The sequence below is a fragment of the Phoenix dactylifera genome, unplaced genomic scaffold, assembly GCF_009389715.1.
Source record: "Phoenix dactylifera cultivar Barhee BC4 unplaced genomic scaffold, palm_55x_up_171113_PBpolish2nd_filt_p 000829F, whole genome shotgun sequence".
NCBI classification, from domain to species: Eukaryota; Viridiplantae; Streptophyta; class Magnoliopsida; order Arecales; family Arecaceae; genus Phoenix; species Phoenix dactylifera.
Window position 1 is genome coordinate 52,391 of NW_024068196.1, and position 16,109 is coordinate 68,499.

The following is a 16,109-nucleotide window of genomic DNA, read 5'->3' on the forward strand; positions in this document are numbered from 1 at the left end:
ACTTGGACTAAACATGTAAAACTAGACATGTAAATTGGGTTGGACTAGCTTTGTCAGGAGATAGCCTCTACGAGCTTATGCGTAGGATAGTTGCCACGAGCTGATGCGTGGGATAGCCTCTACGAGCTTATGCATAGGATAGCCTCTACGGGCTTACGCGTGGGATAGCTGCCACAAGCTTATGCGTGGGATTTATGCAGTCTTGGACTGGGTCATAAACTTAGTTAGTCCAAAGCCAGAAGTGAAAAGTCTTAAAACTTGGAGATCAGAGTAATACGAAACTAGATCACATAATGTGTAAAGAAGATTTATGTATATGTACTGGTTATGTATACTTGTTGTTTGTTGAGCTTTTGAAATGATGAAATGACATTTATTTGTTACTTTGATTATTTTATTATTATTACTGTGTGTGGTTGTTGGGATTCTTACTGGGCTGGAAAAACTCATACTACACTTACTTTCTTTTTCAGAGGCACTGGATTTGTAGAAACTATTGGGTGGGACGAGAAATGAGATCAGCATGGAGTCTGACTGCTAGATAGATAGATAGATAGAAGTTAATTTATCTTTTGCTTATGGATATTTGAAATTATGTAATTAATCAGTACATTTTAGTTGGATTTGATCTAATTACATTAATCATTAATTTTGGCATTTATGTGAATATTGTACCTTTTACGTCTTACATGATCTCTAGGGTTCTACTTCAGAGATTATGTGGCTGTGTCACGTGGTCGACCTGAGTGATGGGTTTGGGGCGTGACAGATTTGGTATTAGAGCTTAAGGTTTAGGAATCATAGGGTTTAGGCTCGAGTAAGCCTGAGTGGGAAAAATCACTAAACACGTAAGATATTAAAATGGTGTGATTAGCATATTAAGGATGCAAAATTGTCTCAATCTCATAATCTTGATGCTGGAAAAATTGTGTAGGTTGATATGGCGCGAGGGCGTGGTCGGGGGCATGCCAGAAGGCCGATCCGATTTGCGGACGGCTCCACGGCTTGGGCACCCTCTGGACAGCAGGAAGGTACCTCATCCACGTCGACTTGGGGTGTGCCACAGCAGGAGCACACTATTGACCCTACTGGCAGTACTCCAGAGATGGGAGCTCCGGAGATTGGGACATCCGAAGGACCAAGTATTTAGCTTGAGGAGACGATAAGTGCTTCACAATTGATGCAAATGATGGTGCAACAGCAAGCTGCTGCTAGGGCAGACATGATGAGGATGGTAGAGGTACAACAGCAGTTCTTGCAGCAATAGTTGCAGCAGCAGCAAGCAATGTATCAACAACAGCAGCAACATTAACAGTTTCAAGGCACTATAGTTCAGCCGGAGCACCGAGTCAATCTGTTGGATTTCCAGAAATATGTACCCCCAGCATCTAAAGGTACAGCTGACCCGATGGAGGCTGAGAGCTGGCTGAAATAGATAGAGAAAGTCTTTCAAGCCTTGAGGTGCCCTGATGAGGAGAAAGTCCTTTTTGCCACCTTCATGTTATAGGGTGAGACAGCTGACTGGTGGGAGATGGAGAAAGGGAAGCTTGGTCCGAATGAGGCCCCCTTCATTTGGGAAGGATTTAAAAAGATTTTCTATGAGAAGTATTTTCCCTAGGATATCCGATTCCAGAAATATAGGAAGTTTGACCGACTGGAGCAAGGTGATATGACAGTTGCCCAGTATGCAACAAAGTTTGAAGAGATGTCCCGATATGCTCCGACTTTGATATCAGAGGATAGTGACCGAGCAAGAAAATTTGAAAATGGACTCAGGGGACGGATTCAACAAGTCACTGCTTTTGAATTGTCTAGTTATAAAGATGTGGTTAACAAAGCCCTGGTGATAGAAAAAGGGCTTGACAATGCCCAAGCTGCCAGAGAAAAGAATATGAAGAAAAAGTTTCGACCCACTGATTCTCCGAGCCAAAATAGTAGATCCTTCAAGTCGAAGGATCAGAGATGGAATCAAGTTGTCACCAGAGATAAAGGTCAAGCCCGAGGTGCCATTAGATGCTACAAATGTGGAGGACCTCATCTCAAGCGAGATTGCACTTGGGTTGGAGGGACATGTTTTTCTTGTGGACAAGAAGGGCATAAGGCTATTGTTTGTCCTAATGGAAAAGAACCGCAGAGGCGACAGGCATCACAGTCCTCTCAGAGAGCCCCTATAAACCGAGCACCTCAGGAAGGACAGCAGCAAGAGGGAGGGCAGCAGAGGCCTAGGACCCAAGGGCGGGTCTATGCACTCACGGAGCAGGATGCCAAGACTTCTAATTCAGTGGTGACAGGTAATAAATCCATTCCTAATACTCTCTCTTGTTTCGCATGTCATAAATTTTGTTAGGTTATATATGTTTATGCATGTATGGTTAAAGATTATGATTAGGTGCCTTGCGACTATGTTCACAGGAATGATTAGATTATTGTCTTATGATGTGAATATTTTATTTGACTCTGGTGCTACCCACTCCTTCATATCGGCCAATTTTGTTAGAAAGAATAATGAAATATCACCTGTGCTATTAGAATTTGATCTCTGTGTCTCAATGTCAAGTGGAGATGTTATATTAGTTAATTCAGTTTGCAAGAACTGTATTTTGGACATTAAGGATAGGAAAATGAATGCAGACTTGCCGGTCCTAGAGATGAATGATTTTGATTTGATCCTTGGAATGGACTGGTTGGTAGCATACCATGCTACTGTTGATTGTTTTGAGAAAGCGATCAAGTTTCAAATTTCTGGTCAGCCAGTGTTTGGTTTGGTGGGTAGCAAGTCACCTCATCGAATAAAGTTAATCTCCTCTCTACAGGCTAAGAAGCTTCTCGCAAAAGGTTGTGAAGGATTCTTAGCTGCTGCGTTAGACACCCAGAAAGAGGAGCCCAGTTAGAGGATATCCCTGTGGTGAACGAATTTTCAGATGTGTTTCCAGATGAATTGCCAGAATTACCCCCTGATAGGAAGATTGAATTCTCCATCGACTTGATTACTGGCACTGGTCCAATTTCAAAAGCTCCATATCGAATGGCTCCAGCTGAATTGAAAGAGCTGAAGGAACAACTACAGGAGTTACTGGATAAGGGTTTTTTCAGACCTAGTGTTTCTCCTTGGGGCGTTCTTGTATTATTTGTGAAAAGTAAAGATGGTAGCCTCCGACTCTGTATAGACTACCGAGAATTAAATAGGGTGACAATACGGAATAAATACCCACTACCAAGGATTGATGACTTGTTTGATCAGCTACAAGGGGCTCAGGTTTTCTCGAAGATTGATCTTCGTTTTGGCTATCACCAATTGAAAATAAAGGCAGAGGATGTGCCCAAGACAGCTTTCAGGACCAGATATGGGCATTATGAATTTTTGGTCATGCCTTTTGGTTTGACAAATGCACCGGCTGCCTTCATGGATCTCATGAATCGGATATTTAAACCTTATCTGGATCAGTTTGTAGTAGTGTTCATTGATGATATTTTGGCGCATTCAAAGAGCTCACAGGAACATGAAGAACATCTAAGGATAGTATTGCAAACTCTTAGAGAAAAGAAGCTTTATGCTAAGCTATCAAAGTGTGAGTTCTGGTTGGATAGTATTTTCTTTCTCGGGCATGTAATCTCCAAGGAAGGTGTCTCTGTTGATCTAATGAAAGTGGAGGCAGTAGTTGGATGGAGTAGACCTACCAATGTAATTGAAGTGCGTAGCTTTTTAGAATTGGTTGGATATTACAGAAGATTTGTTGAGGAATTCTTCCGTATTGCCATGCCTCTAAGTCGCTTGACTCAGAAGCAAGTAAAGTTTGAATGGACAGATGACTGTGAACAGAGTTTCCAAGAGCTGAAAAAGCGTCTGGTGACAGCCCCAGTGCTAGCTATTCCATCTGGAACAGAAGGCTTCACCATCTACAGTGATGCATCTCGTAAAGGACTTGGGTGTGTTCTGATGCAGAATGGAAAGGTGATAGCTTATGCCTCTAGACAGTTAAAGTCATATGAACAGAATTACCCTACACATGATTTGGAGTTGGCAGCGGTGGTTTTTGCTTTGAAGATATGGAGGCATTACTTGTATGGAGAACACTGTGACGTTTTCACAGACCATAAGAGTTTGAAATATATCTTCACACAAAAGGAGTTGAATTTGAAGCAAAGAAGGTAGCTAGAGCTACTGAAGGACTATGACCTAACTATCAGTTACCATCCAGGGAAAGCAAATGTAGTGGCTGATGCTTTGAGCAGAAAATCCTCAAATGGGCCGGCAGCATTGATCACTACGCAGAAATAGATTTTATTAGATTTGGAGAGATCAGGGATTGAGATACGACTACATGATCTTAAGGTACAATTGGCTACCCTCACAGTGCAACCTACTCTGATTGAAAAGATCAAGATGTCTCAGAGAGAGGATCCAGAGTTACAGAAGATCAGAAAAACGGTAGAGTCAGGTGTGCAGTCAGAATTCTGAGTGCATGAAGATGGCTCTTTAAGATTCGAAAATAGGGTATGTGTGCCAAAAGTACCAGAAATGAAGAAAGAGATTCTTTATGAGGCCCATAACTCAGCTTATACAGTGCATCCAGGAGGTACTAAAATGTACCGGGACTTGAAGGAAAATTTTTGGTGGAGTGGCATGAAGCGAGATATAGCTCAGTATGTTGCACAGTGCTTAGTGTGTCAGCAAGTGAAAGCTGAGCATCAAAGGCCTGCTGGACCATTACAGTCTCTTCTCATTCCTCAGTAGAAGTGGGAGCATATCACTATGGATTTTGTGACTGCCTTGCCTAAGATCCCTAGGGGTAATGATGCAGTGTGGGTAATTGTTGACCGATTGACCAAGTCAGCACATTTCTTGCCTTTTAGAGCTCGCTTTCCTCTAAAAAATTGGCAAGTTTGTACATAGAGCAAATTGTGAGGCTGCACGGAATTCTAGTTTCAATTGTGTCTAACAGAGATACTAGATTTGTGTCACAATTTTGGAAGAGCCTTCATAAAGCCCTTGGTACAAAACTGGACTTCAGTACAGCTTTTCATCTACAAATTGATGGACAGTCGGAGCGCACTATTCAGATCTTGGAGGATATGTTAAGGGCTTGTGTCATGGATTTGGGTGGTGCTTGGGATAGTTATTTGTCGCTGGTTGAGTTTGCCTACAATAATAGTTATCAGGCCAGTATTCAGATGGCTCCTTTTGAGGCATCGAATGGCAGAAAATGCCGATCTCCAATTTGTTGGGATGATGTGGGAGAAAGAAAATTATTGGGTCCAGAGATAGTACAGCAAACTGTGGATATGATACTGGTGATTAGAGAATGGCTCCTTATAGCTCAGAGTAGACAAAAGAGTTATGCTGACAATAGGAGAAGAGAACTGGAGTTTTAGGTTGGTGATCATGTTTTCTTGAAAGTATCTCCTACTAAAGGTGTGATGAGGCTCGGGGTTCGGGGCAAATTGAGCCTTAGGTATGTTGGTCCGTTCGAGATCCTGGATAGAGTTGGAGAAGTAGCATACCGTTTGGCTCTACCACCAGCTTTATCAGGCGTACTAATGTATTCCATGTTGCAATGCTGAGAAAATATATTCCGGATCCGAACCATGTGGTAGATTTTGAGCCTATAAGTCTGCATGAGGACCTGACTTATGAAGAGTACCCGATACGGATTGTGGATAGAAAGGATCAAGCGTTGTGACGTCGGACCACTCCTTATATAAAGGTGCAATGGAGCAATCACTCAGAAAGAGAGGCCACTTGGGAGCTCGAGGAAAAAATAATAGCCAAACACCTTCAACTCTTTCGTATTCCAGGTACATTAATTTCATGGACGAAATTTTTTTTTAGGAGGGGAGAATGTGAGAACCCAGGAAAAAAAAAGAATGGACGCACCGGCCCAAAAAGACCGGGCCCATCCATCTATTACGATCGTGCCCTAGGCACGATCGTGGAAGAGGGGTTACAGGGGGGCGGCGGCGTGAGTTGGTGATAAGTGCTGAATAATTTATAATTTAATTATCTTTTTATAGCACTTATCTATGCTCTTAAACTGATAAATACATATTATACCATGAAATTGAATAATCATTAAAATAAATTTAAAATATAGTAAGAAGTAAATAAGTCTTTTCTTAAACCAGACTCTGAACTTGTCTCTCTCTTGGTTGCGATCTTTCATGAAAACTATAGGAAAACATATAAGGAGGAGATTGTGTTGACCCGATTCGGTAACCTGATGGAGTTGTAATCAAGCTAAGGTTATAATTAAATGGATTTTGGTCCTGATTAGATTGAAAGTTATAATTAATTATTTTTATATGGGAAAAATATTTGAGTAACCCTTTTTATTAAGTCACAGTCTTGTTTTTAGTCTTGTTTATTTTATCTGGTCGAGTTCGGTCTGAAGCAGTTTAGCAAGAATTAAATTTAAATAATATTGGGCTCGAGAACAAGTTCAAGCAAATCAACGATCATGACCCACCTCAAATCCAAAGCCAATTCCCAACTAATTTCATTCCTTTTCCACGACCACTGTCTGTGGCTCCCCCAAGCATTCCAACGGTTCAGAAATTTCCATCTCCGCATCACGTTTCCAAACTAAGTAAAATAGGGGAGACCTTTATTTTAAATCCACATATGCCCATTTTCACGTCAAAATAGAGCAAGAAAAAGAACTTTTCCCGAAAATACTGAAATCACTGTTCAGATGAACAGTGTTCCGAAATGACACTGTTCATATGAACAGTGTTCCGTGAAATTACTGCTCATATGAATAGTGTTACGAAATTTTGCCGTTCTTCTTCTTCCTCCCGCAGTGCTACATGGCCGTCCATCTTCCACGATGTCTTCCCGTCAATCCCACGGCCAGCCTATCTTTCCAGTAGTCGAGATTCGCATCCTACAGTCGATCCCGCGGCCAGCCCTCTTCCCAGCAGCCGAGATTCATGTCCGCTATCATCCCGTTCCAGCCGCATCCAACGAGTGCAGCCAGCGACCAGCTCCTCCGTCTTCATCCGGATCCACTCCCAGCAGCCACGCGTCACAGCCGACGCTCCCATCCTCCCATGGTCCAAAGAAGGAAAGCCATGAAGCACGATTCCTTCCACAGATCCACAGCTCGCGACCAGCATCCTGTTTTTCGCCATCACCGTCCGCATCTCCTCCGGATTCAAGATCCCCAAATCCCGGATGACCCTACCTCTGCCTCTTCTCCCTTCCTCATTCACCAGCCTCTGCAATCAAGCTCGAGATCCAGCCATTCTCCCACGGATTGACGCCCTTCATCATCTTTGCCCGAGATCCAGCCATTCTCCCAGCATCACGCCCTCGCGTGCAACAGGAATCAAGCCTCCGCGAGATCAAAGACCGCAGACCAGGCCCTCCTCCTCTCTGGGAATCCATTGCTAGGTCTTCGGCTATCTATAAGAGGAAGACGAGAAGATGAAAAAAAGGGGGGAGAGAGAGCTCTATTCCAAGGAGGAAAAATGGAGCTTGCTTTGTTTGAAGAGATAGAAAACTAAAAAAAAAGAATAAAAAATAGAGAGGGTTTGAGGCGGATGGCAAAGGAGTCCTTCAGCCAACCAATGGAGATGACGAGCACCATGAGCGGCTAAACCTCGGTTAAGGGGTTCGATGAAGCCATAGAGGAGTATTCGTTTCACTTTTATTGACTTGAGTTTGTATTGTAAGATTGTTGCATGATGAAGAATTTATCAATTGATCTTATGATTTATCCAATTTATGTGAATCATTTATCTTGCAGAAAATATTTTAATAGATTGATCTATTTCATCGAATCCAACACCTGTGGTTTGGAGGAGATATTGATCGGTCCTTTCAATTTCGAAAATAAACCACGCAATAGCACGTATCCTGTAGGATAGTGATTACGGGTGTCGGTCCACAGGGATTGGAGACAAGTTAATTTTCTTTTAAAAAAATAAATCAAGAAGAAGAATTTGCTAACTAGAATTAACTAAATTAAACTATAAGTACGAATTAGAATTTATCAGAATAAGTGGATCTAGGGTTTGGAGTCCACCACATAGCATTGCATCAGGGTCTGTGTTCTTTAATTTTTTTATCTTTTGGAGAGGCATGCAATATTGGCTACAAACCCTTTAAAGTAAAAGCATAAAGAGTTTTAAGAAAATCCATCTTAGGTATAGCAAGAAGTGTCTACCTAATTATCCTAACCTAGGGTGTAGTACATCTCTTCTTCCTAGGCATGGATCATCTTAGACTACTTTAGCAAACATGAATAGTAAATGGCATGCTCAAGGTTTAAATATCAGAAAAAAAATATCTCATTGAAGATAAGAATTTAAACAAGCTCCAAAATAATAAAGAAAATAAGAACTACAATGCCCTGATACATTGCTAGGGCTTCATCCAGCCCTAGACTAGATGTTTAGCCGAGCATGGCTTCCGGACAACCTCCCATCTTCAAATGAAATTGATCACATTCCATTATTCCCAAAATATCCAAAACTATTCTCTTTTCCTCTCCTTTCTCTCTTTTTTTTTATTTCTTTTTCTGTTCTTCCCTCACGGCTTTCTTCTTCTTTTCACCGAAACAAGGGGTCTCCCCTGTTTTTCTCAACCGAGCCCCCCCTCTTCCCTGTCGATGGCTTCTTCATATAGACCCTCTCACCCGGTGATGGATCCCTTGGGAGCGTGCTGGTGGGGATGCGAATTCGGGATACTCGATGGGAGGAGCCGTGAGATCAACGTGATAGCTGGCTCTGGATGCATCGTGGAAGAAGAAGCGGAGGACCGATCGCGGACGGATGGCTCAAATCCGGAAGAGGGGGACGGCTAGATGCTTGGGCTCATGCCTGATCTCATGGGATGCTGGAAGCATTGATCATGGAGGAGATTTGGTTGCGGGATGGCTGGGAGGACCGCTCCGGACGACTTCTTTCTTTGGACCGTGGAAGGAATGGATGCGGTATCGTCGGATGCCTGATGCGGAAGGATGGCTGACTCTGAGAGCGGCTGGGATGCGATGCTGGGAGGAGCGGAAGAAGAAGGTGGCCGGATTCATGGCGTGATACGCTGGGACGCGATGCTGGGAATGGTCTCTGTGCGGAGGTGCTGGCGCAGGCAGATGAAGAGGCGGAGGAACGGGAGGCTGGCTGCACCGCGTGGAGGATTGCATGGAGGATCTCTTAGGCGACGCCATCTCGTGGCTGGAACGGGAGAATCGACGGGAATCTCGGCCGTGATGCACTATGGGGGAGGGGGGGAAGAAGATGGGCAGTGGAGTTTTCATTTGTTTTATTATATATATATATATATTTTGTAACACTGTTCATATGAACAGTGTTTTCATGGGACACTGTTCATATGAATAGTGAATCATGGATATTTAATTATTATTATTATTATTATTATTGTTTTAAAATTATAAATTTTATATGAAGGCAGGTAAGGAATTGGTTGGGAATTAGCTTTGGATTTGAGGTGGGTCATGATCGTTGATTTGCTTGAACTTGTTCTCGAGCCCAATGTCATTTAAATTTAATTCTTGCTGAACTGCTTCAGACCGGACTCGACAAGACTAAAAACAGGACCGTGACTTAATAAAAAGGGTTAATCAAACCTTTTTCCTCATACAAAAATAATTATCTAATCAGGACCAAAACCTATTTAATTATAACCTTAGCATGGTTACAACTCCATCAGGTTAATAAATCGGATCAACAATCTCCTCCTTATATGTTTTTCTGTAGTTTTCATGAAAGATCGTCACCAAGAGAGAGACAAGTTTAGAGTCTGTTTTAAGAAAAGAATTATTTACTTCTTACCATATTTTAAATTTATTTCAATGATTATTCAATTTTATGGTAAAATATGTATTTATCAGTTTAAGAATATTGATAAGTGCTATGGAAAGATGACTAAATTATAGATTATTAAGCACTTATCACACCCCCAAACCTACATTTTGCTAGTCCTCGAGCAAAATAAAATTAGAAAAAAAAAACTCTAACTCACTTTTGCAGGCATCGCGATTGCATTTACCATATGCAACAAGGCTTTAATTTCAAAAACTAGGTTACCCTAGTGGACGAGTTATAGTCTCGTGAGGATTTCCAGTGAAGATACCCACAAACTTCAATATTAAAATAAATCATTTATTGTTATGATTAATTTTTTTTTAAATCGATTGATCTATAAAGTGAAAATCAAATTCCAAATGCATACTAGCTAAAAATTTCAAAAACTCTTTTTTTAATTAAAATCTAATTTAATATACATAAATGATAAGAATTTCAAAGCACACACGGTTTTATTTACTAAATCAGCCCAAATTCTAGGTTAGTATGCAATCTAAGTTAAAGTCATTAAGTTTTCGTTTAGGAAGTTGTAAGACTCATTTATACTGTAGTGCTCGGTGAAATCTGGACCGTACACAAGCTAAGAGTTCGGATCTCCAAAATATTGCTAATACTAGTAGTTTCCAAGGATTGGTTGAAAGGACCTGCTCACTGATTCAAAATCATCTTATCTGCAGGATTTCGAGAGTTGTGGATGTTTACTTTAGTACCTCACGGGCTTTATCTGTAATATTTCAGTTTACTCGAATTTTTACAACGACGACTTTCATACTATTGTCTTTTTCAAGGTCAATACAGAGTTTTTTTTTATATAAAAGATATATAAATTGTGCACTTTTACTCTTGTGGTGATTTCTCTGTGTAACGAGCAGTCAGTTGACAACTCTCACACCAGTTGGCATAAGGTGTTGGGCATCAAGACTCCTCTACGGACTTATACTCAGAGTCTTCATCACAAGCCCACTTGAGCTTTGACAATAGGTAGCCCTTTTTGATGTTCCTGACTAAATCCATTTTTATTGGTTATTTTTTTTTTTGGATTAGATAAGTATGATTCATCAGGGTCCAAGGTTGCTACTATACTATCAACATAATGTCGAGCCTAGACCTTAGAAGGGTCGGCCAGTGTGTAGTGAAATTTCAAAGTATTAATTATTCCTAAGAGAGACTTAATAAAAATAACTTAAATTTGTATTACTTCCAACTAGTCATTGGGCTTTTTAGATTTTATATACCCTGTGTGTTTATCATTCTCGCATTCATGTATAGAAATTTGGTAAAAAAATATTTTTTTAAAATTATTATTATTATTATTATTATTTATTATTTTTTTATTTTTTTCAATTTATAAAAATGAAAATGAACACAATTTTTTTTAAAGATATTTTTATTTTTTTATTTTTTTATTTTTTTCGATAAACCTGATATTATGAAGTGAAAACGAATGCAAGAGATACAAACAAAACAAAAATAATTAAAAATACTTAACAATACCTCCAAACCTAAACCTAACATTGTCCTCAATGTTAAAGAAATCTAAGAGAATTGGGTTGCCTCCCAACAAGTGCTAAGTTTATTGTCTTCAGCCAGACATAGTGCATCCTTAATTATTTTGATAAATAGGGTTCGTCAAATTAAGGGATTTGATCAATTGTCCGTCGGCAACACAGTCCACATAAAGTTTTAACCTTTGGCCATTGACTTTTAAAACATGTCCACCATTGAAGTGTTGGATTTCTACTGCACCATAAGGAGAAACCTTTTTCACTACGAATGGTCCATCCCACCTAGAGCGAAGTTTACCCGGGAAGAGTCGCAACTTGAAATTGAATAGCCAAACCTTTTGACCAGGTTCGAAGGACTTACGGTTAATGTTTTTATCATGAAAAGCCTTAGTCCTTGCTTTATAAATTTTTGCATTTTCATAGGCCTCATTGCGCAACTCTTCAAGTTCACTTAGTTAGAGTTTTCGGTTAGGACCAGCTGCTGCCATGTTAAACTTTTTGATAGCCCAGAAAGATCTATGTTCAAGTTCTACCGGTAAGTGACAAGCTTTTCCAAAAACTAATCGGTAGGGGGACATGCCAATAGGAGTTTTGTAGGCAGTACGGTAGGCCCAGAGTGCATCATTTATCCATTGAGGCCAATCTTTTCTATCGGGACATACCGTTTTTTCTAAGATGTGTTTTAACTCCCTATTGGACACCTCGACTTGTCCACTCGTTTGGGGATGGTATGGGGTAGCAACTTTGTGGGTGATGTTATATTTGCGAACCAAAGCCTCGAAAGACCGGTTGCAAAAATGAGATCCCCCATCACTGATGATGGCTCTGGGTGTGCCAAAATGACAAAAAAATATTTTCATGTAAAAATTTAACCACAACCTTATGGTCATTAGTTTTAGTGGCGACAGCTTCTACCCATTTTGAGACATAATCAACCCCTACTAGAATGTATTCGAAACCAAAAGATGGTGGGAAAGGGCCCATAAAGTCAATACCCCAGACGTCAAAGATTTCTACAATTAAAATAGGATTGAGAGGCATCATATCTCTATGGGAGATGGTACCATCCGTTGGCACCGTTCACAAGTTTGGCAAAAGTTATGGGCATCTTTGAAAAGTGTGGGCCAATAAAATCCACTCTGTAAAATTTTTGCTGCAGTTTTTCTACCCTCAAAATGTCTCCCGCAAGCTTGTGAATGGCAGAATGAAAGAATACTTTGAAATTCGCATTCGGGGACTCATCGACGGATTACTTGATCGGGACAATACTTAAATAGATCGGGATCATCCCAATAATAGAACTTTACTTGTGAAAAGAATCGGTTCTTGTCTTGAGTTGACCAATCATCAGGAATTCGTCCTATGGCAAGGTAATTTACTATATTTGCAAACCATGGCATTTTCATTCCTTGTACCTCAAATAATTGTTCATCTGGGAAAGCATCATGTAAGGATGAGGTATTCTTAGAGGGCTCCAGAAGAATGCTAGATAAGTGGTCTGCTACGACATTTGCAGTTCCTTTCTTGTCACGAATTTTTAGGTCAAATTCTTGTAGTAAAAGAATCCATCGAATCAGACGGGGTTTGGTGTCCTTCTTTGCAAGAAGGTGTCGAAGGGCAGCATGATCAGTGAATACGGTAACCTTGGATCCTAATAGGTAAGATCAAAACTTGTCTAGCGTGAATACTACAGCTAGCAATTCTTTCTCAGTGGTGGTGTAGTTCAATTGTGCATCTGAGAGTGCTTTACTAGCGTAGTAGATGACATGAAGTACTTTATCTAGCCGTTGCCCTAAAACTGCCCCAATTGCATAGTCGGATGCGGCACACATTAATTCAAATGGAAGGGTCCAATTAGGAGGCCGTATGATAGGTGTAGTGGTTAATTTCGAGCGAAGATTTTCAAATGCCTCCTCGCATGCTTTATCAAAGACAAAGGGAGTGTCCTTGGCAAGAAGATTGCACAAGGGTTTGGAAATCTTACTGAAATCCTGAATGAAGCGACGGTAGAAACCAGCATGGCCAAGGAATGATCGGATTTGTTTCACAGTTTTGGGTGAAGGAAGATTGGAAATAAGATCGACTTTGGCTTTATCTACTTCAATGCCCCTCTTGGATACGACGTGTTCCAAGACTATGCCTTCTTGAACCATGAAATGGCTCTTTTCTCAACTTAACACTAGGTTGGTTTCCTTACATCTTTTCAGAACTAGAGTTAAATTATCCAGACAATCGTCAAAAGATAGGCCAAAAACTGAGAAATCATCAATGAACACTTCTAGAAAGTTTTCTACCATATCTGAAAAAATGGCCATCATGCATCGTTGAAAAGTTGCGGGTGCATTGCATAGTCCAAAAGGCATCCTCCTATATGCAAATGTCCCAAATGGGCAAGTAAAGGTGATTTTCTCTTGATCGTCCGAGTAAACAGGTACTTGATTATATCCAAAATAACCATCTAAGAAGCAGTAGAAACCTTGACCAGCCAACCGTTCCAAAATTTGATCTATGAAAGGTAGAGGGAAATGGTCTTTCCTAGTCATTGAATTAAGTTTTCTGTAGTCAATGCACACGCGCCAACCCATGGTTGTGCGTGTTTGTATCAATTCTCCTTCTGTATTTTCAACCACAGTGATACCTGACTTCTTGGGTACTACTTGTATTGGACTCACCCACTTACTATCAAAAATTGGGTAAATGATTCCGGCATCTAATAACTTCACAACTTCTTTCTTGACTACCTCCTTCATGTTAGGATTGAGTCTTCTTTGCATTTCTCGGGTGGGCTTTGCATCATCTTCGAGGTGGATTCGATGCATGCAAACAGAGGGGTCAACCCCTTTCAAATCGGCTACAGACCATCCTATGGCATGTTTATTCTCTTCTAGCATCCTTAAAAGTTTACCCTCCTGTTTAGTAGATAAGTTGGCTGCGATGATTACAGGGAGGCTATCTTCTGATCCTAAAAAGGCATACTTAAGATTTGTCGGAAGTGGCTTCAACTCAAGTTTAGGTGGAGAATCAATGGAAGGACAAAGTGGTGTGCTAATAATGGGGGGAAGGGGTTCAGGTCGGATCTTCCAAGGAAGGGAACTCATAGGAGATTGATTGTCGAGTAAGATGTTAACTTCTTCTACGGCCTTGTCTATATCAAAGTTGTCAATGTCAAAATGGGCCAAACATGCCTCTAAGGGGTCATCTGCTAAGATATAGGGAAGGGCTTCCTCTACAAGATCATCCATTTCGTCAATTAGGCAACACTTGTCTTCCCTCACATGCTGGTCAGCGGCATGAAACACATTCAACTTAATTTTCATATTCCCAAATGATATATCCATTGCCCCAGTTCTATAGTTGATACATGCATTGGTTGTCGCTAAAAAGGGACGACCAAGAATCACAGGGATTTGTTTTTTTAGGTTGGGCACATGTTCCATGTCAAGGACGATAAAATCTACTGGAAAATAGAATTTGTCTACCTTGACAAGAACATCTTCAATCATCCCCCGTGGTATATTCATAGATCGATTAGCCAATTGTAAGGACACCGAGGTAGGTTTTAATTCACCTAACCCAAATTTTTCATAGACTGAATAGGGTAGAAGATTCACACTTGCCCCTAGATCTAAGAGTGCTCGGTCGATGGAGTTATTTCCTATGACACAGGAAATAGTGGGAGCACCAGGATCTTTGAACTTTGGAGGGGTGTTGTGTTGGAGAATGGAACTTACCTGCTCAGTTAGGAGGACCTTTTTAGGCACATGTGTCTTAGATTTCCGCTTTTGGGTGCAAAGATCTTTGAGAAATTTGGCACAGGAGGGAACTTGTTTGATGGCATCAAGGAGTGGGAGGTTGATTTTAACTTGTTTAAAGATCTCCATCATCTCTTCTAATGAAGTTCCCTTCTTGCCAAAGGGAGAGGGTGCATTAAGTGCTTCAGGGAATGGAGCCTTTGGAATGGGGGTTGTGGCAGATGGTGGACTAGCTGAAGAAGGTTTTGGATTTTCATGTGATACATTCCTCTCCTCTTCTTCACTTTCCTTATTGTTACCCTCCCCAACCTTATTATCTATTATACGTCCACTCCTTAGGGTAGTCAAAGCATTGGCTTGCTCATGATTTAGTCGAGTTTCTTGAGCCACGTATTGTCCCCTAGGATTACTCATTGGTTGACTTGGAAGCTTACCTTCCTCTCGCTTGTTTAATGCATTGGTTAGTTGACCCATTTGGGATTCTAGCTTAGCAATTGATTGCATGTGAGAGTGCAATAGTTGTGTGTTTGCCTCCAAATCTTGAAGAGCAGTCAACACTTTCTCCTCAAAGGCTGTATTTCTTTGGGTTGGAGGAGGAGAGTGTTGAAATTGAGTTGAGGGATGGTAGAGATGAAAATTCTGAGGGTTTTGAAAATTTTGAGAGTGGGGTTGGGCAGTATTCGAAGCTTGTTGTCTCCAAGAGAAATTTGGATGATTCCGCCATCCTGAGTTATATGTATTGGAAAATGGATCATTATTCGGTCTGGGCTGTGTTTGAGCAGCATTGATGTGTTCTTGCACGAGTTTAAAGAATTGGGGCGCTGAGGGGCACTCATGAATAGGATGGGATGGGCTAGAATAGATAGTACACACTTGTGCTTGAGAAGAGTTCATGAATGCCCACCTATCATCAGTTGGTCAATCTTATGGGACAATGCATCTACCTTGCTAAACAGGTCCATAGAATGACTTATTTCACAAATGGTCCCTTTTCTTTGAGAATTCGGGGGTGCTTGACGAGAACAGG

At 40.9% G+C, this 16,109-nt stretch overlaps 1 protein-coding gene across 1 annotated transcript; it reads left to right on the forward strand.

Moving 5' to 3' along the window:
- Window positions 1–1,669: 1,669 nt before the first annotated feature.
- On the forward strand, window positions 1,670–5,373 carry LOC120107335. The gene is made up of 4 exons (XM_039120573.1): window positions 1,670–2,291; window positions 2,413–2,835; window positions 2,934–4,149; window positions 4,944–5,373. The coding sequence occupies exons 1-4, from the start codon at window positions 1,670–1,672 to the stop codon at window positions 5,371–5,373; spliced, it is 2,691 nt and encodes an 896-aa protein (XP_038976501.1).
- Window positions 5,374–16,109: the final 10,736 nt, after the last annotated feature.

Excerpts from the sequence above, each read along its gene's own strand:
- LOC120107335 (XM_039120573.1), top strand. The coding sequence starts at position 1,670 with ATGACAGTTGCCCAGTATGCAACAAAGTTTGAAGAGATGTCCCGATAT. Across the intron at positions 2,292-2,412 it reads TTCTAATTCAGTGGTGACAG|GAATGATTAGATTATTGTCT; the intron begins GTAATAAATCCA and ends CTATGTTCACAG. Across the intron at positions 2,836-2,933 it reads TAAGAAGCTTCTCGCAAAAG|ATGAATTGCCAGAATTACCC; the intron begins GTTGTGAAGGAT and ends ATGTGTTTCCAG.